General features: G+C 45.4%; 1 protein-coding gene across 1 annotated transcript; it reads left to right on the forward strand.

The window, feature by feature from the left end:
- The first annotated feature begins 5,829 nt into the window (after positions 1-5,829).
- On the forward strand, positions 5,830-22,595 carry LOC138786623 (oocyte zinc finger protein XlCOF22-like). The gene is made up of 3 exons (XM_069963604.1): positions 5,830-5,859; positions 8,700-8,925; positions 19,419-22,595. The coding sequence occupies exons 1-3, from the start codon at positions 5,830-5,832 to the stop codon at positions 20,582-20,584; spliced, it is 1,422 nt and encodes a 473-aa protein (XP_069819705.1). The 3' UTR covers positions 20,585-22,595.
- The last annotated feature ends 1,602 nt before the right edge of the window (positions 22,596-24,197 follow it).

Genomic DNA, 24,197 nt, shown 5'->3' on the forward strand with positions numbered 1-24,197 from the left:
GACCCTGCAGCAACACAGTCCTGACTGACCCTGACCGGCTGCTTCCTCACTACTGCTCAGAAAGGCCGGGTAAAAATAAGCTCCTCCCACACAAGTCACATGAGTGTGACATCATCAATGGTACATAGATTCACTTGGAAATAGCATCTACCGTAAGCACACGGCTCCTGTACAGCTCTGCAGGTGGAGGGATGTGTGGAGGAGCTGGGGGACAGCAGGAGGATTAACCCCTTCAGGATTCCACAGTTTTGGGTGTGAAGGATGAATCTCCGTTGTATTGTTCTCCGCCGTTGCGGTCGCTGTATGGGCTATTGTTGTATTTGTATTTGTGTCATGTTTCAGCCTTACGCATATTGTAGGATTCTCCTTTGTTGCCCATAGCAACCAATCACAGCTCACTGCTCTGGTAAAATGAAAGCTTAGCGGTGATTGGTCAACAAAGGAGAATCCTACTATAAGATAGAGCCCTAAGTCTCCCCCCTTAGTATCTGTTATACAGGAGGCAGGATGGAGCCCGGTCAGGAGGTAGGAGAGGTGCAGGTGTGTGACCTGGGGAGAGGACAGTCACCTCCTCCATCGGTTCACAGTTATTGGACTCTCTGCCCCTGTACAGCCTTCTCCTCCGGCCTTGGCTTCTGGGATAAGCCAAATAACATTTAGGTCGTGTTCATACACAGTTGTTTTTGCCCTTTCTTTTAGGCCAGATAACTGTCTTGTGGTTCAAGAACAGGTTATTGTGTTTGTTAAAGGGTACCTATCACGTAAACAAAGGGATACAATTTCATAGCGACATGTCAGAGGTTTGTATTGGTCGGGGTCCAGGTGCTGAGACCCCGCCGATCGTTAGAATGAAGCAAGCGCTGTGCCTCTTCATCTCCATCTCACTGCTAAAGTAGCAGTCAGCAGAATTATAGCAGAGCCCAATGGAACTTCTGGTAGTCGCTGTACTGGAACTTCCATAGGGCTCCATTATAATTCTGTCATCTGCTACTTTAGCAGTGAGATGGAGATGAGGCAAAGCCTGCGCTTCTTCATTCTAACGATCAGCGGGGGTCTCAGCACCCGGACCCCAATTGGGGGGTAGCTTGTGCTGCCTGCAGACTCCAGGAAAATGTTATCCCTTCCTGCACATTATATGACAGCACAATAATTCGACTTAAAAAGTAACTTAACCCCTTTATGACCGAAGGTCATTGATTCACAGATGTCTAGGTCACAATAAAGCAGCACTCTCCTCCTCAACTTCTTAAAACTATAAAACTTTTATTTTTCTACCTACAGGGCTGGTTATGGTGTCACTTTTTGCGCCGTGGTCTCTAGTTTTTATTGGTACCAAAAAATTCTGACCCCTTTATAGACGTTTTTTCTGATTTATAATTTAAAAAAAAAATCAGCACTCATGCTGTCACTGACTTCCTTACATGCCGCAATTGCTATAGATCGTGACATTTAAGAGGTTAATGACGGGGCAGCTTCGTGACTGTGGCTGCCTGTCATTACCTCCGGTATCAGGGACATTAATGTGTGTGCGGCCAATCACATTGAAGCGGAACGTATATTGCCGTATTGTGGACGTGAAGGAGTTAAAAGGAGGGTTTACTTAAAGGGCTTATCCAGTGCTACCAAAATATAGTCGCTTTCTTTCAGAGACAATACGACTCTTGTTTAGGTGCGGTTTGCACTTAAAGGGGTAATCCAGCGCTACAAAAACATGGACGCTTTTGCCCCTACTGTTGTCTCCAGATTGGGTGGGGTTTTAAACTCCGTTCCATTGAAGTAAATAGAAGTAATTGTAAACCGCACCTGAACTGGAGACAACAGTAGGGGGAAAAGTGGCCATGTTTTTGTAGCGCTGGGTAACCCCTTTAAGCTCCATTCACTTCAATGGAACTGAGCAGCAAAACCCCACCCAAGCTGGAGACATGAGTGGGACTGTCTCTGGAAGAAAGTGGCCATGTTTTTGTAGCACTGGATAACCCATTTGGAGTATAAGACTTATTTAGACTGTAGGGCTTTACAAAGGTGGATGCACTTACCCACATAGCCGATCTCTTCCAATGGAACTGTGACTACAACCAGCAAGTTGCAGTGGAGCGAGTAGAGTGCACTCTCAAGACTGGTGGCACTTGGAGATCCTCTTGTTGATAACAGAAGGCAGTAGTCTCTTTGATGTATCTGGATAGTGAAGACTGACCTTACATCTGTTAGACCTCAACACATACTAGAGAAAAAGCTGTCCTGCTTTTTTCGATGACTTAACTATGTCCAGTTAACAGGACTGCTCTTCTAAAATCCAGCAGTGAGATGGAAGAGTCATCAGACTGGGTAGAAGAAAGAAAAATCTAAATGTAGAAGAAACTTCAGGTAGAAAACCTGGCATTCTGTGCAGAGAAAGACAGTGCCCCAAATTCCCTAAATATGGCTTATAATTCACTTGTATGTCGAGCAAAAGCGATGGCTACATGGAACAAGGCTTTCCAGGAAAGAAACTTGATTCTGACCTCAAAGGATGGTGGAACTAAATTCAGCACTACCTTTGGGTCCCGGGAAGGAATTGGTGCCTTACTGGTGGATTAAGATTTCTCCCAGCTTTAAAGAATGTTCTCACAAGGGAATCCCGAGAATATTTTCCACTCAAAAAAGAATCGATGGTGGAAAACTGGTGATTGAGACTATTTAGCCTTAAAGAGGATGTACCATCAGGTACATCCTCTTGAATTTAACACACTGATAGAATGGCGCTGTCATGGGGAAGCTGGTGCCGCGGTCCGTTTTTTAAACCGTGGCCCGGTTCCCGTGTATGTGCTCAGGCACTGGAGGCAGGCCGGGCCGCCCACAGTGGGAGGGAATTCCTGCCCCTCTATGACGCGGCTCTTTTAAAATCAATGGAGCCGCATCATAGAGGAGAGGGACCGGCCCGCCTCCAGTGCCTGAGCACCGGCCAGTTACCGTGCATAGAATGGCGCCATACACGGGAACCGGGCCGCCGTTCGAAAAACGGACCTTGTCACCGGCTTCCCCTGATGGTACATCCTCTTTAAGCCTTTTTGAGATCCTCTTGGAGGAAATGAAGACTCTGTGTGAGAGAAATCCCTGATGGTAGACTTGCTTTGAATATCTTCCAAATTTTAGCATAAATTTTATGAGTGCTTGGCTTTCTAGCATTGCAGAGGGTGGAAAATACTTCCTCAGTGAACCTCGGATGACCTCCTGAAGGTCACATAATATACAAACCAAGACATAATATGGAGTCTCTTGGTATCTAGATGGTGGATCCGCCTCTAAGAAAGCAGATCTGGTTGGAAGAGAATTTTCCAATATTTGCTTTTCGAGAGACTTAAAGGAGACCTGTCACCCCCCCCCCCCGTGCCGGGGTGACAGGCTCCCGACCCCCAGCTAGATCCCCTTATACTTACCTCATGTCGCTGAGTCCTGCTCCCGGAGCCGGTCCCGGGACGGAGATATCCTGGTCAGAAGCCGGCACGCGCATTCTGAAGAGAGGTCCGTCGTCCATAGAGAATGAATGGAGCCGTTCTCGTGCTGCAAAGAGTCCGGCTCCATTCATTCTCTATGGACGCCGGACCCATCTCCACAGCACGCGCGCCGGCTTCTGACCGGGATATCTCTGTCCCGGGACCGGCTCTGGCAGCGGGTCTCAGCGACATGAGGTAAGTGTAAGGGGATCTAGCTGGGGGTTGGGAGCCTGTCACCCCGTCACGGGGGGTGACAGGTCCTCTTTAATGCAAGAGAGAACCAAGCCTGACAGGGCAGAAATGTTTGAAAATGGCTCTTGCTCCATTCAATTTCACCTCTTCCAGACCTTTTGAGAACCAGCTGTTCTCGACATATAGAGATATCTCCTCTTTCAGGTGACCATTTCAGATCTTGGTAAATTGACCAAGAGAGCCACAGTAGTTTGTCTAGAGAAAAATGACTCCTGTTCCAGGCTTAGAGGATGCTAGTTTGAAGGTCCCTTGTAGGAGTCTTTGCCGAGGAAACCACGTCCAAGGCCGAAGTGAGACAACCCAGAACTCTTATTGCTGCTCTCACCGATGATAAGGGGTTCTGAACCAAAACCAAACTTCATATAGGATCTTTGAAATTCTCTCAGGTGATGGAGAGACATACGGCTGGAGTCTAGACGAAACTCAAGACATTTAATTTTCTGAGAAGAGATATGATTTCTCCCGAGTTGACTATTAAACTCATGGTCCTGAAGAAGCTGAAGTGTAGTCTGCAGATGGGAGGAAAGGAGAGCTTCTGATCCTGCTTTCACCAGCCAATAGTCGAGGTAGGGGACGACCATGATCCCTCTCAGACGCAAGGATGCCATCAGGACTATCGCCACTTTTGTGGATACCCTTGGGGCAGAAGAAAGTCCAAAAGAAAGGCATGTGAATTGCAGATGGATTATATCCTTCTTGGTTTGGAGGGCAAGCCTGAGGAATTTCCGGATAACAGGTAATATGGGTATGTGAAGATAGGCATCCGTCAAATCTATTGTCGCCATGAAGTCGCTTGGTTGCAATATGGAGATGACAGAGTTTTCCATTTTGAAATGCTTCTCATGAAGATGTTTGTTGAGGTAGGTGAGGTCTATGATAAGCTGATGTTTGTTGTTTGGCTTTGGAACCGTGAAGCCGAGTGGCTCTGTCATCATAGCGCAGAGCCTATCCATACAGCTCCCCCGCTCCCAGCATCATACCAGAGATCTGTGCGGAACATGGAACGTGTAAATAAGGCCTAAGTACTATGTATAGCTAATGAACGTCTCTTCTGCCTCATTGCGCGGGATATAAAATTAACCCACTGTTGTGCTGCCATAGAACGTCCAGGAATGTGAATATTTTTCTCTTTTTATCTCCAGTATGTGCTTTATTATTATTATTATTATTATTATTATTATTATTATTATTATTATTATTATTATCATACAATTTTATGTGGTTTTTACATTCCCCATCTCTGTTCCCTTTAGGTTCCTACAGTAACATCAGCTGCTGATATCTTCTACATGAGATCATTTTCCAAATTGACTCCTCAAGGATGAAGAGAGACAGGAGCAAGATAGCGGAGAGGATAATAACCCTCACCCTAGAGATTCTCTTCCGGCTTACTGGAGAGGTGAGGGATTCTGGGAGTGATGTCATCATGACATCATTCTTATCTATGGAATAACAGATGGATAGGACTGGAGAGGTGAGGGATTCTGGGAGTGATGTCATCATGACATCATTCTTATCTATGGAATAACAGATGGATAGGACTGGAGAGGTGAGGGATTCTGGGAATGGATGGAGTGATAGTAATAAGTCTCTCCATACACAGGATTACACAGTAGTGAAGAAGTCCTCTAGTGGGCGCTGTGGGGCCCCTGGGTGTGAAGGATGGGGAAGAACCCTGAGCCCAATCCCGGGGCCCCTGATACATGAGGAAATGGAGGAAGAGAAGATCCTAGAAGTCACCAACAAGATGGTGGAGCTGCTGAGTGGAGAGGTGAGACTGTGGCTGCTGGGAATGCTGGGACATTATACAGTAACACCACTGGAGGGGTGGGGGGGATGACTGTGTGATCAGGGCCGGCGTTAGGGGGGGGCAAGCAGGGCAAATGCCCAGGGCCCCCATCCCCCAGGGGCCCCCTCCCGCAGTTCCAGTAGGAGAGCGTCCTGCAGCGTCTGGCAGTGATCCTTGGCTGCTGCTATCAGGGGTCACGCAGAGGCTGCAGGACGCTGCTTGGTGTCTGCTCCGTGTGTGTAGCTCCCCCTCCCCCTCCCTCCAGCTCCTCTTACTGCACGTGACTTCCTCCTCTGGTGTGGAGCTGTCGGGACGATGGAGGAGAGGATGACAGCCTGCTGCATGGTACATATGGGGGATTCACCACTGCACCCAGCATGCTAGACAGAGTAAGTATACTGTATATGTAGTGTGTAATGTGTATGAATGTAAGTGTATAATGGATTAATGCAGTGTGTGTTACATGTCCTGTGTGTGTGGACTGGATGGTTTGTATCTGTATAATGTGTTTTCATGGATGTGTGAGTGTATATATATATATATATTAGTGTGTGTGTATAAGCACTGCTGACTCCCAAGTGTTGAGGTGAATAGACTGTATATAGGAGCTGCAGCCATTCTCCGGCCTCATCAGTCCTATGTAATTGCTGCAGTTCCTATGTATAGTGTATGATGACATCACTAAGGCAATACGGTGTATTTTACTGAGAAAAAAATAAGGTGGTATTCAGTCTTTAGGTGGTGGTCACTGTATGGCGGTAATATTGGTCTGTATATAGTGTCATTATGCAGTGGTCACTCTTTGGCATTAATATTGATCTGTATATAGTGTATATATAGTCATTACTGCCATAGATTGACTACCACATAATGACACTATATACAGACCAATATTACCGCCATACAGTGACCACCACATAATGACACTATATATACACTATATACAGACCAAAAGTACAGCCATAGAGTGACAGCCACATAATATTGGTCTGTATACAGGGTATAAAGAGTCATTCATTATACAGTGGAAAGTCTATAGCGGTAATATTGGTCTGTATATAGTGTATATAGAGTCATGCGGTGGTCTCTCTATGGCAGTAATATTGGTCTGTATATAGTGTATATATAGAGTCATTATGGGGCGGTCACTTTATGGTGGTAATATTGGCCTATATATAGTAAAGTTTTCTTCAATAACGGTATGGAGGTAATATTTGGTCCTGATTATAGTGATTTTTTTTTTTTTTTTTTTTAAAGCAATTCATATAAATAGTTCTTCTGTTTACACCACTAGCGGCAGTCCTGGCATGAAGCGGCAGTCCCAGAATGTAGCGGCAGTCCCAGAATGTAGCGGCAGTCCCAGAATGTAGTGGCAGTCCTGGCATTTAGGGGCAGTCCTGACATGTAGCGGCAGTCCTGGCATTTAGGGGCAGTCCCAGAATGTAGGGGCAGTCCTGACATGTAGGGGCAGTCCTGACATGTAGCGGCAGTCCCAGAATGTAGGGGCAGTCCCAGAATGTAGGGGCAGTCCTGACATGTAGCGGCAGTCCCGGCATGTAGCGGCAGTCCCAGAATGTAGCGGCAGTCCTGACATGTAGCGGCAGTCCCAGAATGTAGGGGCAGTCCTGACATGTAGCGGCAGTCCCAGAATGTAGGGGCAGTCCTGACATGTAGCGGCAGTCCCAGAATGTAGCGGCAGTCCTGACATGTAGCGGCAGTCCCAGAATGTAGCGGCAGTCCTGGCATATAGTGGCAGTCCTGACATGTAGGGGCAGTCCTGACATGTAGCGGCAGTCCCGGCATGTAACCTTCTGAACTGAGTAAGGGGCCTAATACATGGAGCGAAAATAGTCCGAATCAGGACGCTATTGCTCTGTGAGGACACCGGGGAACATGATCAGGTAGTATATATCACAGACAAGGCCTGAGGACACCGGGGAACATGATCAGGTAGTATATATCACAGACAAGGCCTGAGGGCACTGGGGAACGTGATCAGGTAGTATATATATCTTTATTGTTTGCTTTATACAGCAAGGATTGCACACACATCACTAATGATATACTGTATATATACACATAGGGGGAGATTTATCAAACATGGTGTAAAGTGAAACTGGCTCCGTTACCCCTAGCAACCAATCAGATTCCACCTTTCATTACTCAGATTCTAAGTAGGTGGAATCTGATTGGTTGCTAGGGGCAACTGAGCCAATTCTTCTTTACACCAGTTTGATAAATCTCCTCCATAGCTTTTCCTGCATCATAAAAGAGCCATGTAGTAGGCTCTCTAAGCGAGCTCCATTCTACCAGATTGGCGCTCACTTCTGCAGAATATCAGGCCGTGTAATACGGCCTTAAAAGTGGCCGTACACTTCCAATAACTGCTGGCTGAACAATCCTTCAGCTGACAATTATCTGTCCCATCCGGTCCCGTCCTCCCCATACACAGAAATTTGGCACATCTGAGTGTTCTGTGTTCTCTATGAGAGGGGGAAAGCCATAGCCATACAGATCTGATGGCGGCTTATCTCTCTGAGAACAAAGAGGTTGGGCGTTGATTTTCCATCAAGCTTGACCCCCTATGTCCACTGATATCATCTCTCAGAGGACTGTCCAGAGAGCCCCATACACCTTACACTGATGGCCGAACCCACCAGGAGCAACAGGTACCACCAACAAAAGAGTAACATGTATGGGGACCTTAAATTGTTGCTAAAATATTTCAGCATTTGGGGCCCCACCTTCAACTTTGCCCAGGGCCACATCTAGTCTAAAACCGGCCCTGTGTGTGATCATTGTGTGTGTCAGGTTCCTATAAGGTGTCAGGACGTGGCGGTCTATTTCTCCATGGAGGAGTGGGAGTATGTAGAAGGACACAAGGATCAGTACAAGGATGTGATGCTGGAGGATCAGCAGCCCCTCCCATCAGCAGGTAATAGACAGGACTATATACACACCTCCTCTCTGTATTATCTGGATGGAAAGAATGAATTCAGTCTCCGTATGTGTTCCCTCCAGTCAGATCCAGTAAGAGAACAGCACCAGAGAGATGTCCCCGTCCTCTTCTCCCACAGGATCAGGATCAGGTAGATGGAGATGTTCCCTATGATCTGTACATCCCACCTGACTTCTCCTACTTTCTGATGACTTTTACTATATTTCTCTCATATCTTATGAATCAGGGGGAAGATCTAATTGAGATGAATGCTCCAGGTGTGACAGTAAAAGAAGAAGAAGAGACAGATGTGAGCAGTGATGAGCAGTATAAGGAGGAAGCTACTAGAGGAAATAAACTGAACTGTTTTAATGCTACAGACATTAGGGTAAAGGAAGAGGTGGATGAAGAGGAGACAGATGACAGCAGTGATGAGCAGTATAAGGAGGACATCACTACAGGTAACCGCCCAGGTGAGTAGTGACCACTAAATGCAGAGAACAGTCACACATTCTCCTCAGTCACCGGCTGTAACTATTCTGTGTGGAATATTATAAGCTCTGTGTCCTGTCAGTTTTCCAGCTATATAATCATTCAGCCTAAATTCTAATATACAGCACAGTCCCAGCGGACAATATATCACTATCAGTCTCACGTTGCTGCATCTATAGTGACTGTCCTCCTCTTACAGCGTACCTGTTCTGAATTAAAAAAAAATCAATAGAAAGGACAGATGGTAATGCAGACGTGAATGATTTTAAACTGTATGAGTTGGTGATTTTTGTTAACACTACTTTTCCTAATGTTTCCCAAAATGTTATCCCATTCTACCTCCGGAATCTCCCCCACTTCTTCTTCTTCCCACTCTGTGCTTTTCTTATAATTCCTAAACCAGTCAGTGTATAAATTTTCTGTGAAAATCGTGAATAATTTTTTAAAATTCCCCTTTTTTATTCCCTTGGCAATCATCCACCACATCCATAAAAGTAACATTTTTGACTATTGCCAAACTCCCTCCTAAAGTAGAATTAAGTGCGTGCTGCAGCTGTCTATATTTCAGCCAGTGAGTCTCTTGAAGTGAAAATTCTATCTTTATTTCCTCAAATGTTTTTATGGCCCCATCCCGAAATAGATGAGACACTAAGGTGATTCTGCGATTATACCAAAAAGACTATTTAAGTGTGTCAGTTGTGTATTTCCCCACGAGGGGGTGTACTTTGTGCTAGCTGTTATGCCCAACAGTTTCTTCATTTTCACCCGAACCTTGCCCCACATTCTCACCATCTTCCATTCTCTATAATATACAAGGGACCATCTATTGGATTCCAGGAATTGATACAGTGATTCATATCTCAGATTCTCAAGGCCGAAAACTACATTCCTCCAAAGATTAATATTACTATTATTATGTTTTATCTGCAGCAATTTATACATAAAAAGTAAAATCGGAAGTCTGGTAAACACCAGCCCCCCAAATCAGACGGTAAAGTAAAAGTATGGTATCTCCCTCCAGTTTATTTAAATAGGGTTTAATGTTTGAGGCAGTGTACCTTTCTGAGTTTGCAGAGACCTTTACACCTAAATAATCTACATTCCTCAGATTGGCCAGAGCCTCCATTTGGGGATGATCCAACTCAAGCAGTACGGATTTGGACCAGTTGATTTGGAAACCTGAGTATGTACTTGTACCAAATAACTCCAGTTGTTCCATTGCTGCTGGAAGGCCGTGACCTGGGTCCCGGATGAACATCAGTACGCCGTCTGCATACATAATAACTTTGCTCCTTATACCTTTTAGTCCGAAACCTTCTATACGTTGATCTTTTTTTATTAATTGAGAAAGGGGCTCTATGTATAGTGCAAACAAGATGGGTGAGAGGGGGCAGCCCTGTCTGGTGCCCCTCTAATCTAAACGCCTTTGACACCGCTCCATTCTCCAGCAAACATGCCATGGGCTTAACATACAACATCTTCACATATTGAATTACAGTCCAAAGGTCCTAAGGGTTTCCCAAAGGAATCCCCACTCCACCCTGTCAATAGCCTTTACACCATCTATAGACATAGAAACATAGAAGATTGTCGGCAGAAAAAGACCACTGGGTCCATCTAGTCCGCCCTTTTAGTATTTTCTTCCTTATTATCTTAGGATAGATATATGTCTATCCCAGGCGTGTTTAAATTCTGTTATTGTAGATTTACCAACCACCTCTGCTGGAAGTTTGTTCCAGGTATCTACTACTCTTTCAGTAAAATAATATTTTCTTACATTGCTTCTGATCTTTCCCCCAACTAACCTCTCACTGTGTCCTCTTGTTCTTGAGCTCAGTTTTTTACTAAAAACACTCCCCTCTTGAACCTTATTTAGTCCCTTAACATACTTAAAGGTTTCAATCATGTCCCCCCTTTCCCGTCTTTCCTCCAGACTATACAGATTCAAATCCTTAAGTCTTTCCTGATATGGTTTATGCCTCACACCCTCCACCATTTTTGTAGCTCGTCTTTGGACCTGTTCTATTTTATCAATGTCCTTTTTTAGGTGAGGTCTCCAGAACTGGACACAGTATTCCAGATGTGGCCTCACCAGAGCTCTATACAGCGGGATCACAATCTCCCTCTTCCTACTGGTTATACCTCTAGCTATACACCCCAGCATACGATTTGCTTTCCCCACAGCCTGGTTGCACTGGTGACTCATTTTAAGGCTTTCAGAAATCATTACCCCTAAATCCTTCTCTTCTGAAGTCTTTTCCAACACAGTACTGCCGATGTGATACTCGGATAGAGGATTCCTCCTCCCCAAGTGCATTATTTTACATTTGGAAACGTTGAACTTCAATTTCCACTGTTTGGACCACGTATCTAGCAAAGCTAAATCATTTTCCATATTACTGACACCTCCAGGAATATCCACCCTATTGCACACTTTTGTGTCGTCAGCAAACAGACAAACTTTACCTATCAACCCTTCTCCTATGTCACTTACAAACATATTAAAAAGAATAGGACCCAGAACAGACCCTTGTGGCCACCACTTGTAACCAGTCTCTGCTCAGAATATTCACCATTAACAACAACCCTCTGATATCTATCCTTCAGCCAACCACAAATCCACTGAACTATCCAGGGATTTAGTCCAATTTTCTCCAACTTCTCTATCAGCTCTTTATGGGGAACTGTATCAAAAGCTTTGCTGAAGTCCAGATAGGCGATATCCACAGCACCACCTTCATCCAGCACTTTTGTGGCATAATCAAAGAAATCAATGAGATTAGTCTGACATGATCGGCCCTCAGTAAAGCCGTGCTGGTTTGGATCCATCAAATTGTTGATTCTTAGGTGATCCATTATCTTCTTTTTTAGAAGAGTTTCCATCATTTTCACTACTACAGATGTCAGGCTCACTGGCCTGTAGTTACTGGGCTCTTCTCTATTCCCCTTCTTGTGGATTGGTATAACATTAGCCGTTCTCCAATCATCGGGGACATCTCCTGTTAGCAGGGATTGGTTATACAGATCTGTCAGGGGGGCAGCAATCACAGATCTGAGTTCTTTAAGAACCCTGGGATGGATCCCATCTGGACCCATCGCCTTATTCAGCTTTAAACGGGCAAGTTCCTCTGCAACTTCAGCCTCTGAAAATACTGGAGCCGAACCCATATAGCTGGAGGCAATGTTGTGTCCAACCATCCTGTGATTGTGAAGGCCGCCTTCTGAAAACACTGAGCAGAAGTAACTATTCAAATAGTCAGCGACCTCCTTATCTCCATCAATAAACGTATTCTCCCCATTACTTATTTTAGTAATGCTGCAGCCATTCTTCTTCTTCTTCCTGTCACTTATATATCTGAAGAAGGTTTTATTCCCCGCAGTAACAGATTTTGCCATTTCCTCTTCTTTTGAGGCCTTAGCAGCATTTATAATCTGCTTTGCCTCCTTCTGTATACTTTTGTACGTCTCTCTGTCAGCTTCATTCCCAGTCTCCTTATACTTCCTATACGCTGCCTTTTTTCCTTTTACAATGGCCTTAACCTCTCTAGTAAACCATAATGGATTCTTCTTCCTTTTACTTTTGCTAACTTCTCGTACATATAGTCTAGTTGCCTTTAATATGACATTTTTTAATTCTGCCCACTGAGTGCTCGCCCCCGATGTTTTATCCCACCCTCTTAATTCTTTATCTAAATACTCCCCCATTTTATTAAAATCTGTCTTCCTAAAATCCAATACTCTTGTTGTAGTATGGGATTGGACGTAGTCAGTTTGTACGTCAAACCATAGACACTGGTGGTCACTGGAACCTAGATTTTCTTCTTGAGATTCAATCTTGCTATCTATGCTAGCAGCCTTCACAATGTTCACAATCCGTCTCCTATCCCTCCTGACAGTAGCACCTGGGAGACATCTCACCTCTCTAAACACATCCTCCTCCTGTCCTACCACAACACCTCTAACAATCGAGTCACCAACTAGAAGATGCCTTCTCTTCTTACTAACCTTTACTTCTGCCCTCAGTGGCCCATCCAAAACAACATCCCCATTGGAAATCACCTGAGCAGCCATGTCTCCAACAGCAACAGCATCCCTATCTTTATCAGGGATATAGGAAATATATATCCTCCAGGATGGAGCGGGGCAACCCCCTCGATATATGTATGTTAGCAAATGTCTCTTCTATGTTAGAGAAGACTGAACAGCCCGATACAAATCCTCTCTGATCCTCACTCACCAATATTGGCATCAGGTCCTTCAGCCTCTGGACTATAAGTTTCGCAAAAATGTTAGTACCAGTGTTTAATAAGGATATCGGCCTATAAGAACCAACATCCAGTGGGTCCTTTCCTTTTTTTTTTAAATGAGTAGAATCATTGCTTCATACATCGAAGGGGTTAGTTCTCCCAGACCACAGGTGTCAGTACTGGCGGTCATGGCGTCCGTGCCATCGGTCCTGCCTCTGACTCTGCAGGTGAGGTGGCTGCTCGCTCGTGTTCTCGATCATTAGGTGCACGCCGGAGAACGCGAGCATTATAATCAATTGCCATGTTGTACTGACCTGGTCACCCAAGGGTTAATTGCTCTCTGGAGTTTCTCCTGCTCTCACCTGTAGGGGTGGGGATTCCAGGCTGCATTTAAGGTCTGCAAACAGGCTGCTGGTTGCCAGTGTTTGAATATCTCTGCACTAGCTAGTTTGGTGATTTGATCTCTGCAGTTCTGACCTTGCTCTGTGTTCTGACCATCTCTTTGCCTGATCCCTTTGTACTTCGCCACTGGTTGTTTTTGACTATTTTTAGCTTTGTGATTTTGTCCTGACGCACTTTCCTGGTTTTGACTTGGCCTTATTGACCATTCTTCTGTTTGTTTGTCTGTCTCTTGTCTTCCATCCCCTGCACCCTTGTCAGTCTATATCGCAGTCATCGTGGTTGTCGCCCCACGGTCTAGCGTGGGTGGGGCAATAGGCAGGGACAGAGGTTGGTGTAAGCTCAGGGCTCACGTTCCTCTGTTGTCTGTTTATCCCAGCCCTGACAACAGGATTCTTTAACCCTTTGAGGACCAGGCCCAAAATGACCCAGTGGACCGCGCAAATTTTGATCTTAGTGCTTTCGTTTTTCCCTCCTCCCCTTCTAAGATCTCCAGCACTCTCAGTTTTCTATCTACAGGCCATGTAAGTGCTTGTTTTTTACAGGAATAGTTGTACTGTGTAATAGCGTCATTCATTTTACCATAACATGTATGATGGAATTCCAAATATATTATTTATGAAGATATAAATAGGTGAAATCGTAAGAAAGAATGCAATATGGTAACGTTTGGGGGTTCCTGTGTCTACGTAATACACTATATGGTAACAGCGACATGATACTATTACTCTATAGGTCAGTACGAACACAACCATATGCAGGTTACACAGATTCTCTAATGTTATATATATATTTTTTTATGAAATACTTTTTTTTGGCAATTAAATATTAATAAAATGGGCCTATTGTGATGCTTATAACGGTTTTATTTTTTCACCTACGGGGCTGTATGTGGTGTCATTTTTTCCGCCATGATCTCTAGTTTTTATTAATACCATATTTGTGAAGATCGGACGTTTTGATCACTTTTTATTGATTTTTTTAATATATAATGTAACATAAAATCGGTAATCTGCGCACTTTTTCCCCTCTTTTCGTGTACGCCGTTTACCGGTCGCAATGACGCTTGTTATATTTTAATAGATCGGACAATTACGCACGCTACGGTATATTATATGTTTATTTATTCATTTTTATATGTTTTATTTATATAATGGGAAAGGGGGGTGATTTAGACTTTTATTGGGGGAGGGGTTTTGGGGTAGTGTGTTTTGAACTTTTTTTTTTTTACACTTTTGAAGTCCCTTTGGGGGACTTCTACATACATTACTTTGATTTCTACACTGATGATTGCTATGCCATAGGCATAGCATTAATCAGTGTTATCAGTGTTATCGGCGATCTGCTCATTGAGCCTGCCTGTGCAGGCTCAGTGTAGCAGATCGCCGATCGGACCGTACGGAGGCAGGTAAGAGACCTCCGGCAGTCCGTTTCAACGATCGGGACCCCCGCAGTCACACTGCGGGGGTCCCGATCGGTAAGTGACAGGGGACTCCCCCTGTCACTTACACTTAAACGCCGCGATCGTGGCGTTTAAGGGGTTAATGACACGCGGCAGCGCGATCGCTGCAGCGTGTCATTACCGGTGAGGTCCCGGCTGCTGATTGCAGCCGGCCCCCACCTGCTATGAAGCGCGCTCCGCTCCGGAGCGCGCTTCATAGCGGGAATAACACCCAGGACGTAAGGTTACGTCATGGGTCGTCTGGGGACAGACTTCCATGACGTAACCCTACGTCCAGGGTCGTCTAGGGGTTAAAGCGTAACTATAAAATATTTTGACCTTTCAGTTTTAGTTAGCTTAGGTCATAAGAATTTTTGCAATATACATTAATAACCTAAAATGAAAAGTTTTTTAAATACATGAAGCATAAAGTCCCCATTAAGCTGTTTTTGCCTCTGACTTATTTCTGCATTCCTGCTGGACACGCCCCCTCTCTGCAGATCCTTAGAGTACAGACTCTTGACAGGAGGATCAGATAACAGCCCTGACACAGAGAGAAACATAAACAAATCCTCCTCCCCCACCTCCTAGCAGCACGTCCTCCCCCTCCCCTCACAGAGGTGACTAAGCAGAGCTGAGGGTGTTGTGTGTGTAAGGAGCAGCGCAGGGGAAGAGTTGGATAGAGGGACAAGTGTATCCAGTGCCACCATCACTCCAATGTACTACATGAGGGAGAGTGGGTGAGTCACTGAGTGAAGGACTACAAGTCCCAGCACAACACAGCTGTAGTCCTTCATTGGTAGATATAACACTCACTATCAGATGTCTGCAGCAGGTGCCCCCACCTCCATGGCTGACATTATCCTACAGTGTTATGAGAGCAGATGACTGTATCTAATCCCACTGTGTGTGATACCATCTGCTAGGGCTCTGTATCTAATCTTACATTGTGATACTGTATGTTGGGGCTGTATCTAATCCTGCTATGTGTGATACATCTGCTAAGGTGCTGGTCAGTGAATGGAGGGACCCAGCCAGGGAGATGAGGGATAGGCCACGCCCACTTTCAGTCAGCCAGAAGAAAAATTCATTTATTCTTCTGAGCCAAACAACTGGTGATATCTCAGCGAGCGCACAAGCTATCAACGCAGTTTAGGGCTCTTTTTAAAGGTTAACACATGGGCTTTTTATTTGAGGAATTTCATTTTTTGGCTACTGAAATTATAGTTACACTTTAATCAACTCATACATAATAGGTAACAGAGCTTTTTTATATTTTTTATATACCGCAAATGGTAAGCCGTCGGGCCCGGGGCCCGAGCTTCTAGTAAATTATCTGAGGGCGCTATCTAGCTCTAGCTGTGAAAGGGGAATCGCCCTTTGCTCTCAATCCATTCAAGTACATCAGAGGGTGTTACAAATATATGGACTCTATCCATATAGGTCACTTGAAGCTTTGACGGAAACAGAAGGGAAAAAGGAATATTTAATTCTCTAAGCTACGCTTAAAGGGAACCAATCAGCCCTTGAGCATTGTATAAAGCACCTGGAGCGGCCCCAGCACGTACCGGTCACGGCTGCAGCAGGTGCTTTATAATGGAGAAAATGACTTTTATTCCCCGGCTCGTGACTAGATACGAGCGGGGAAGTAGTCATGGTGGGCGGCTCCCCGCTCATATCTAGTCACATCGCTCTGCCTGTCAGCACGCTCGGCGGGATGATTGACAGGCAGAGAGGTACGTTACTGGATCATTATACAAGGATCCAGGGAACCATATCAGCCCAAACGGGCTGATTGGTTCCCTTTAACATCTTTAAAAGATTCCATCTGTTTCTGTGTTGCCTTTGAGTAATCTGGAGAGAGTGAAATCTTATTACCATTAAATAGAACTTCTCCGTTCTGCCTCAAATGCCGAAGGATGATGTCCCTATCCCTAAAAAACTTAATGTGAACCAACAAATTTCTAGGCGAGGCGCCCGGAGGCGGCGACTTAAATGGCAACTGATGTACCTTCTCTACATCAAAATACGGTGAAAGGAGAGAGGCATCCATGTTATCCTTTATCCACTGGACGCAGAAATCAATGCACTTCTCCCCTTCCTCCCCCTCTGGGAGACCCACCATTCTAATATTGGCACGTCGAGACCTGTCCTCCTTGTCTGTGAGGCGACTAGTCACTGAGCCATAGTTAGATTTAAGGGATTTCATCTCAACCTCCAGGTTTTTTAACTGTGCCTGTATGGGATCTACAGTTTTTTTTCCACATTATGAACCCGGTCTCTAATTTTATTTAGATGGTCCCGGATTAATGACACATCCGTGACCAGTCCGCCAATTTGCATCCTCATCTCAGACATTCCAGAGTTACACCTCAGTACTTCTGAGAGGATTTTAAACATCAGACACCAGTCCCCCAGGGATAGAAGCTCCATCCTCTAACTCTAGACCAGCATAACCAGCTCCTTTGCTCACAGCCCCTGCTTTGGGGGAAACATTTTTCTGGCCGCGAGTCTTAGTATTAGTTAAAGGAGATTTTAAATATTTTTCTATCTTCTGGGGCTGTTGCAGATCTTGAACACCCCCGGCCTCCTAGGTTGTGCTTTTGTCGGCATCCTGATCTCTTATCCAGGAGGAGGAAGGTAACAGGGGACTGCTCCACAAAAGTCTACAAAATAAACATTAGTTGTCATTAATGACCCCAGCCAGCGGCCATGAGCTCTATAATACAGGACGGACCTCATACCTTGGAGATACTGCAATATTACAATTAGAAGTCTTCCGGCTATGAGCTGGATCTGGCAATACTAGCCTGCAGATATTACTTGTCACTCTTGGAGTACTTATTGCACCTCAGGAATTCCCCCGATCCCCCAGTCATATACACAGGAATGCAGGGGTATCAGTGAGGGTATGAGGGTATGCAGTAGTTAGTTCATTCCTGGCTTACAGCTCAGGGTTATAGAAAGCTCTTACCGCCTCCACAGGTACTAAGAGCTTTCCCAAGGTGGCTGGTGGCAAATCTCTCAGCCCCACACTCATCCAGCAGCGAACCGCAGTTTGCAGGGCCATTCGACTGCGAAGCTGCCTCGTGTTAAACCAGCGCACCATCCCTGGATGTTGCTGCCGGATCTTCTTATGCTGCCCCGTCCGCAGCGTAGTCACATGACGGTGCCGAGGATCCCGAGCTTCGCCTGGGGTTGTCCTCTCCTTTGCTGTGTCGAAACCGTCCCTCCCTTGCCGACCAACAGGGTTAGCTTCGCCCAATAGTTCAAGCCTGAGACTCGTGCTACCAAACCTGACAGTCACTGGACTAGTTTGGCAAAAGGTGGTCTTATTCTCTACTTATTCTAACCGTATGAGGTCCTCTTCTTACACAACACTGGGCTATCTTACACAGCCATCCTGGCCGAGTACTGCACCAATTAGGCAAGGTCCCCTAGACAGTCCCTGAATCTATCCAAAGTCAAGCGACACTTCTTCTTCTTCTACCTTCTACTATCAGTCACTATCACCTGTACCTGCACCTACAAAAGATATTTCACCTGGATTGCACTGAAGTTCTCAAGTAAAGTCATCTTCTGGTACTGGACTCTGTCGCACTAGCACCTGTACGCACCTGGTCCTACCCTTGTCAAAGCCTAGTGGTTGTGTACCTGGGGGTGGGAATCACCACTCCTGGTCACTGTGACAAGTGCCTAAATAATACCACCACACTAGCCGGCTGCTAACCACACCTAGCGACCCCAGGTCACGGCACTAAGCGTTCAGGTTATACCATATACATAGACAAGTCAGAGCCCTATTGCTTCCAGGTCCTCCATTTCCACACTGGACCTATGTCTACCCGTTCCACTTGTGTTCCTCCTCAATCACATATCTGGGAATCGCTCCTTCATCTGGAAGAACAAGAATCCTCTTCCATCTTCTATAACAATCCAGATCTAATTGGGGCCGGAACTTTCCAGGTGTTCGGGCATATAACAGCAATAACCTCCAGTCCAGCTTCCTGATACCATCTGCAGTGACCAGACATGGAGGGAAGATGGATCAACCTGTCATAGCTGGATTTCAAATTTTAGAATCCATGTTGAAGGCAACATCTCCCCCCTAAGCCCCTAAGTAGCCAGGCATGCCCCCTGTTTGTCCCCATGTAAGTGTATATGTATGTGTGTGTATATCTATATCATAAAAATGAAAGTCTGTCTGTCTGTCTGTCCCGTATAGACTTCCAAACGCCTGAACCGTCTGACCCCAAATTTGGCCCACAGATACATTGGGTGAATGGGAACAGATCTGATCATTCTTATTATGTTACATATGTCTGCAATATGTTTAAGCTTCTATTACTGGGAAATAAGAGAAATGGTGTTTTCTCCTTTGCAGATGATTCTACCAGGAGCTCAGGGGGACATCAGATCTCCTCAGAGGATCATATCACACAAGATACATATGAGGAGCCGTCCACTATCCCAGATACACCCTCAGCCACTCACAGCAAAGATCTCTCCTCTCATCCTGTTATACAAGTCCCATCTTCTGCTCCATCACAGCAAGCTGACATTTACAGAGAAGACGATGAACATCAAAGAGAAAAGACAGGAAAGTCTCGGTTTTCATGTTCAGAATGTGGGAAATGTTTTACTCATAGATCAAAGCTTGTTTCCCATCAAAGAATTCACACAGGGGAGAAGCCATTTTCATGTTCAGAATGTGGGAAATGTTTTACTCAGAGATCAAAGGTTGTTACCCATCAAAGAATTCACACAGGGGAGAAGCCATTTTCATGTTCAGAATGTAGGAAATGTTTTATTGCGAAATCAGATCTTGTTAAGCATCAAAGAACTCACACAGGGGAAAAGCCATTTTCATGTTCAGAATGTACAAAATGTTTTACTGAGAAATCATGTCTAGTTACGCATCAGAGAACTCACACAGGGGAGAAGCCATTTTTATGTTTGGAATGTGGGAAATGTTTTATTCGGAAATCAGATCTTGTTACGCATCAGAGAATTCACACAGGGGAGAAGCCATTTTCATGTTCAGAATGTGGGAAATGTTTTACTCAGAGATCAAAGGTTGTTACCCATCAAAGAATTCACACAGGGGAGAAGCCATTTTCATGTTCAGAATGTGGGAAATGTTTTATTGCAAAATCAGATCTTGTTAAGCATCAAAGAACTCACAGAGGGGAAAAGCCATTTTCATGTTCAGAATGTACAAAATGTTTTACTGAGAAATCATGTCTAGTTACGCATCAGAGAACTCACACAGGGGAGAAGCCATTTTTATGTTTGGAATGTGGGAAATGTTTTCTTCGGAAATCAAATCTTGTTACGCATCAGAGAACTCACACAGGGGAGAAGCCATTTTTATGTTTGGAATGTGGGAAAAGCTTTAATCATAGATCAAAGCTTGTTACCCATCAAAGAATTCACACAGGGGAGAAGCCATTTTCATGTTCAGAATGTGGGAAATGTTGTAATCAGAAATCATATCTTGTGGTTCATGAAAAAATTCACAAAAGGGAGCAGCCATTTTCCTCTTCACAATGAGGTAAATGAATATAAAGAATTCTAAAGGATGATGAAGGGAAATCTGCTTATTATAGTAAAAAATAAAGATGAGTGAATTTACAGTAGGAAGGAAGGGAATGGCTTCTTTCCTATCTGTATTCTGCTCATCAGGCTGCCGGCTTTGAAGTCTGCTTGAAAAGATGGATCCAGTCCTGGAGAACTTCTCCCACTTTCATAGGACTGGATCCATCTTTTCCCAGCACTCGGGGAGGAGCGGCATGAAGCAGAGCAGACATAAAAGATTGCAGCCTGATGAGCAGATGTCAGATAGGAATAAAGTGATTCCCTTCCTTCCTACTGTAAATTCTCTCATGTCTAGTAGAATAGTAATGTGTACAGTCATGGCCAAAAGTTTTGAGAATGACACAAATCTTATATTTTCACATGATCTGCTGCCCTCTGCTTTTTGTGTGTTTGTCAGATGTTTTTATCACATACAGAAATATAATTGCAATCATATCTCCTCCCTTCCCCTATGTATTGCTCCCATACTCTGTACACTCTCACTCACCTCCCTACAACTCCTTCCACTGTGCAGCACAGAAGTCGCTCTCACAAGTCTTTTAACCTCCTGCTAAACCACCTGCTGCCTCGCTATTGACCCTCTCTTACTTCCCTCAAGTAACTCTTTAAGCTTCACCAAGAACCGCTGTCTGCCATCTTCTGCTCCCTCTGTCTCTCCAGTATCTTTTACCTGCACTCTCCTAAATTCTCGCTTCGTGTGCAAAAAACTCTCTTCATCGCTAAATCCTTCACCCTTCTGGCTCTCACTGAAACCTGGCTACAACCATCTGACACTGCTTCCCCTGCTGCTCTATCCTATGGTGGTCTTCTTCTCTAATACACCCCCAGGGCACCTGAGGGCAGGCATGGCGGAGGAGTTGGTCTTCTCTCCCAGCAGTGCACCTTCCAGGTCATTCCCCCTGAGCCCTCACTCTCATTCCCCTCTTTTGAGGTTCACACCCTCAGACTCTTCCGCCCACTTCCCCTCAGAGTTACTGTTATCTATCGTCCCCCTGGCTCTCCACGACAATTCCTCGACCACTTTGCCACCTGGCTCCCTCATTTCTTATCTGCTGAAGTTCCCACACTAATCCTGGGTGACCTCAACATTCCTGTCGATACTCCTATGTCCTCTCCCGCCTCTCAGCTTCTCTCTCTAACCACGTCTTTCGGCCTCTCTCAGCTAACAAACTCTCCTACACACAAGGGTGGGAATTCCCTGGACCTGATCTTCTTCCGCCACTTTTTCATCTCCCTCCAACTTCACAAATGATCCCTCAGAGTTATCCGACCACAACCTCCTCTATTTCACAATTACTAACAATCGCCCCCCTCCTGACACTCCTACCCCACACATATATAGAAATCTGCGTGGCATCAACACTCAACAACTCATAGACTCCCTACAATCCTCACTGTCCCCAATCTCATCCCTCAACTGCCCAAACATGGCCGCCAAACACTACCACAACACCCTGAAAGTGACCCTAGACTCTGTAGCTCCCTCTACTCTCCGCACACCCCGCCACAGATGCCGGCAGCCCTAGCACACCCCGGAAACTCGCTTTCTTCTGCGGTGCTCTAGGACAGTCGAACGTCTGTGGAGGAAATCGAGAACCTCCGCAGATTTCATTCATTACAAATTCACCCTCAAATCTTATTACTCTGCCCTTCACCTCGCCAAACAATATTATGTCACCTCCCTCATGTCTTCACTGTCAAAAAATCCAAAACGCCTTTTCGACACCTTTAATTCTCTTCTCAAGCCCAAAGCTCAGTCACCCATCACTGACCTCTGCGGTGAAGATTTGGCCTCCTACTTCAAATCCAAAATTGACACCATCCGTTCTGACATCACCTCCCAGCCCCAAAGCCCCATAGATCCCATCCCCTCTCCCACCTTCTCTTCACTCTCTGCTTTTGATCCAGACACAGAGGAAGAGGTCGCCAAGCTACACTCCTCCTCTCGTCCTACTACCTGCCCTAGTGACCCTATTCCCTCACACAACCTGCAGTCTCTCTCTCCCGCTGTCACTACTCACCTCACCAAAATATTGAACCTCTCCCTCTCCTCTGGTATCTTTCCCTCCTCATTCAAGCACTCTGTTATTACCCCGTTACTGAAAAAACCTTCTCTAGACCCATCCTGTGCAGCCAACTATCGGCCTGTCTCCAATCTCCCCTTCATCTCTAAGCTCCTGGAACGTCTTGTCTACTCTCGCCTTATTCGCTATCTCTCTGATAACTCTCTTCTTGACCCTCTACAGTCTGGCTTCCGACCCCTTCACTCCACTGAAACTGCTCTCACCAAGGTGTCAAACAACCTCCTGAAGGCCAAGTCACAAGGAAACTACTCCTTGCTGATTCTCTTGGATCTCTCAGCAGCGTTTGACACTGTGGACCACCAGCTTCTCCTCTCCATGCTCAGCTCTCTTGGTCTTAAGGACTCTGTTCTTTCTTGGTTCTCTTCCTACCTCTCTGACTGCTCCTTCAGTGTATCCTTCTCGGGCTCTACTTCTTCTCCCTTACCTCTCTCTGTTGGGGTTCACCAGGGGTCGGTCCTGGGTCCTCTCCTCTTCTCCCTACAGCCCCCATCGGACAGACCATCAGCAGGTTTGGCCTGCAATACCATCTTTATGCTGATGACACCCAGTTATACACCTCCTCCCGCGACATCTCCCCTGCCTTCCTGCAAAATACTAGTGACTGTCTATCTGCTCTCTCTAACACTATGACCTCTCTGTTCCTCAAACTTAATCTCTCTAAAACTGAACTTCTTGTATTTCCTCCCTCTAACAAACCTAAACCTGACATCTCCCTCTCAGTCTGTGGTACTAGCATCACTCCTGTGCATCAAGCTCAATGTCTCGGCGTTATGCTAGACTCTGATCTATCATTCACTCCCTATATCCAAACTCTTACACGCTCCTGTCATCTTCATCTCAAAATAAGACTCTGACTGTCGCCCTGATCCCTTCCCGTCTTGACTACTGTAACTCCCTACTAATCGGTCTTCCTTTCTCTAAGCTCTCCCCTCTCCAGTTTATCCTGAACGCAGCAGCCAGGCTAATCTTCCTCTCCAGCTGCTATACCGACGTCTCCCCTCTGTGCCAGTCCCTGCACTGGTTACCCATTAAATATAGAACACAGTTCAAACTCCTCACCCTCACCCATAAAGCGCTTCACAACTCTGCCCCTCAATACATCTCCTCCCTCATCTCCACAACTCTGCCCCTCCATAATCTCCTCCCTCATCTTCACAACTCTGCCCCTCCATACATCTCCTCCCTCATCTCCACAACTCTGTCCTTCCATACATCTCCACCTACCATCCTTCCCGTGCTCTGCGTTCTGCTAATGATCTCACACTAACCTCTTCTTTAATCAGAACTTCTCATTCCCGCCTCCAAGACTTCTCTCGTGCTGCACCAGTTCTCTAGAACTCCCTACCCAAAGACCTCATACTTATTTCCAACATCCCCAGTTTCAAGCGTGCCCTGAAGACCCATCTCTTCAGGCGTGCTTATAACATTTTGTAATCTCGTCTCCCTTTGCTATCCCTTCTCCATCCTCTCTACAACTTCTTTGG

This window comes from Dendropsophus ebraccatus, chromosome 3 (assembly GCF_027789765.1).
Source record: "Dendropsophus ebraccatus isolate aDenEbr1 chromosome 3, aDenEbr1.pat, whole genome shotgun sequence".
NCBI classification, from domain to species: domain Eukaryota; kingdom Metazoa; phylum Chordata; class Amphibia; order Anura; family Hylidae; genus Dendropsophus; species Dendropsophus ebraccatus.

Excerpts from the sequence above, each read along its gene's own strand:
- LOC138786623 (XM_069963604.1), top strand. The coding sequence starts at position 5,830 with ATGGAGGAGAGGATGACAGCCTGCTGCATG. Across the intron at positions 5,860-8,699 it reads GGATGACAGCCTGCTGCATG|GGGGAAGATCTAATTGAGAT; the intron begins GTACATATGGGG and ends CTTATGAATCAG. Across the intron at positions 8,926-19,418 it reads CACTACAGGTAACCGCCCAG|ATTCTACCAGGAGCTCAGGG; the intron begins GTGAGTAGTGAC and ends CCTTTGCAGATG.